General features: G+C 72.9%; 1 protein-coding gene across 2 annotated transcripts in view; it reads left to right on the top strand.

Moving 5' to 3' along the window:
* Positions 1-1,779, top strand: part of DUSP8 (dual specificity phosphatase 8) — a 15,826-nt gene extending 14,047 nt beyond the window's left edge. For both annotated transcript variants that reach the window (XM_059398455.1, XM_059398447.1), the window contains exon 7: positions 381-1,779. In XM_059398455.1, coding sequence (XP_059254438.1) covers positions 381-1,452 — 1,072 coding nt within the window. In that variant the 3' untranslated portion in view covers positions 1,453-1,779. The remainder of the gene's footprint in view (positions 1-380) is intronic.
* The last annotated feature ends 6 nt before the right edge of the window (positions 1,780-1,785 follow it).

Genomic DNA, 1,785 nt, shown 5'->3' with positions numbered 1-1,785 from the left:
AGGGGGGGTGCGGGGAGCGGGGAGCAGGGGGGCGGGGAGCAGGAGGGGCAGAAGGAGGGGAGGAGAAGTAGGAGGAGGGGGTGGGGGGCAGGGAGGGCAGGGGGAGAGCTGGAGGAGGAGGGGAGGGGGCGGAGGAGGGAGGAGGGGCAGGCGATGGAGCAGGGGGGGGCGACAGGAAGGGCGGGGGCAGGGCAGGGAGATAAGGGGAGGGGACTTGGGGAGCAGGAGAAAGGGGAGGGGCAGGGAGAGCAGGGGAGAGCAGGAGGGGTGGGGGCAGGGCAGCGGGACGGGGGAGGGGACATGGGGGGCAGGAGGAAGGGGGAGCAGGGGGCAGGGGGAGGAGGAGGGAGCCCCGTCTCAAAACAGCCCCCTTCCCCCAGGTTCGTGAAGGACCGGCGCCCATCCATTTCGCCCAACTTCAACTTCCTGGGCCAGCTGCTGGAGTACGAGCGCAGCCTGAAGCTGCTGGCCGCCCTGCAGGGAGACGGGGCGTCCCACCCCGGGACGCCCGAGCCCCTCCCGGGCCCCGCGGCCCCACTGCCGCCGCTGCCACCACCTACCTCAGAGAGCGCCGCCACCGGGAGCGCAGCGGCCGGTGCGGCCAGGGAGGGCGCACCGGGCGCCGGTGGGGAGCTGCCCGCGCCCGCCGCCCCCGCCGCCGCCGCCGCCCCGGCCACCAGCGCGCTGCAGCAGGGCCTGCGCGGCCTGCACCTCTCCTCCGACCGCCTGCAGGACACCAACCGCCTGAAGCGCTCCTTCTCGCTGGACATCAAGTCGGCCTACGCCCCCAGCCGGCGGCCGGACGACCCCGGGCCCCCCGACCCCGGGGAGGCCCCCAAGGTGTGCAAGCTGGACAGCCCGTCGGGGGGCGCGCTGGGCCTGCCCTCCCCGGGCCCCGACAGCCCAGACGCGGCGTCGGAGACGCGCCCGCGCCTCCGCCGGCGGCCCCGGCCTCCCGCCGGCTCCCCGGCCCGCTCCCCGGCGCACGGCCTCGGCCTGAACTTCGGCGACGCCTCGCGGCAGACTCCGCGGCTGGGCCTCTCGGCGCTGTCGGCCCCGGGGCTGCCGGGCCCCGGCCAGCCGGTGGGCCCCGGGAGCTGGGCGCCGCCGCTCGACTCCCCCGGCACGCCGTCGCCCGACGGGCCCTGGTGCTTCAGCCCGGAGGGCGCGCAGGGCGCGGGCGGCCCACGGTTCGGCGCTTTCGGCCGGGCGGGCGCGCAGGGCTCAGGGGGCGGCGACCCGCGGCGGCGGGAGGCGGCAAGGGCCGAGGCCCGGGACGCGCGGACCGGCTGGCCCGACGAGCCGGCCCCGGAGACGCAGTTCAAGCGCCGAAGCTGTCAGATGGAGTTCGAGGAGGGCATGGTGGAGGGGCGCGCGCGCGGCGAGGAGCTGGCTGCCCTGGGCAAGCAGGCCAGCTTCTCGGGCAGCGTGGAGGTCATCGAGGTGTCCTGACGGTGGCCGGGGGACCCAGCGCCCGATGCTCCGCTGCCCTCGGCTCCCTGGCCTGGGCCGCCGGCAGCCGGGCCCACTATAAATATATATTATATATAATGCAAAGAAAGGTAAATGGTTTTACTGCGATTTTTATCGAGAAGTAAATATTTCGATTTTTTATTTATTTAAGCTGTTCATTCTGGCAACGATTTGGCAACAGTGCGGGCGGCCCCCGGACCTCTATTTTTACTGTCTGGTATTTAAACTGAAACCCACGTTTCTAAGCAATATGAGGCCACCTTCAGTCCCAAGCTGGGGTGCCAGGCCTGGGGTCCCCCCCCCCCCCCCCCC

This window comes from Mustela nigripes, chromosome 1, assembly GCF_022355385.1.
Source record: "Mustela nigripes isolate SB6536 chromosome 1, MUSNIG.SB6536, whole genome shotgun sequence".
In the NCBI taxonomy this organism is placed as follows: domain Eukaryota; kingdom Metazoa; phylum Chordata; class Mammalia; order Carnivora; family Mustelidae; genus Mustela; species Mustela nigripes.
The sequence above is the reverse complement of the archived record's forward strand: the minus strand, read 5'-3'. Positions and strand labels throughout refer to the sequence as shown.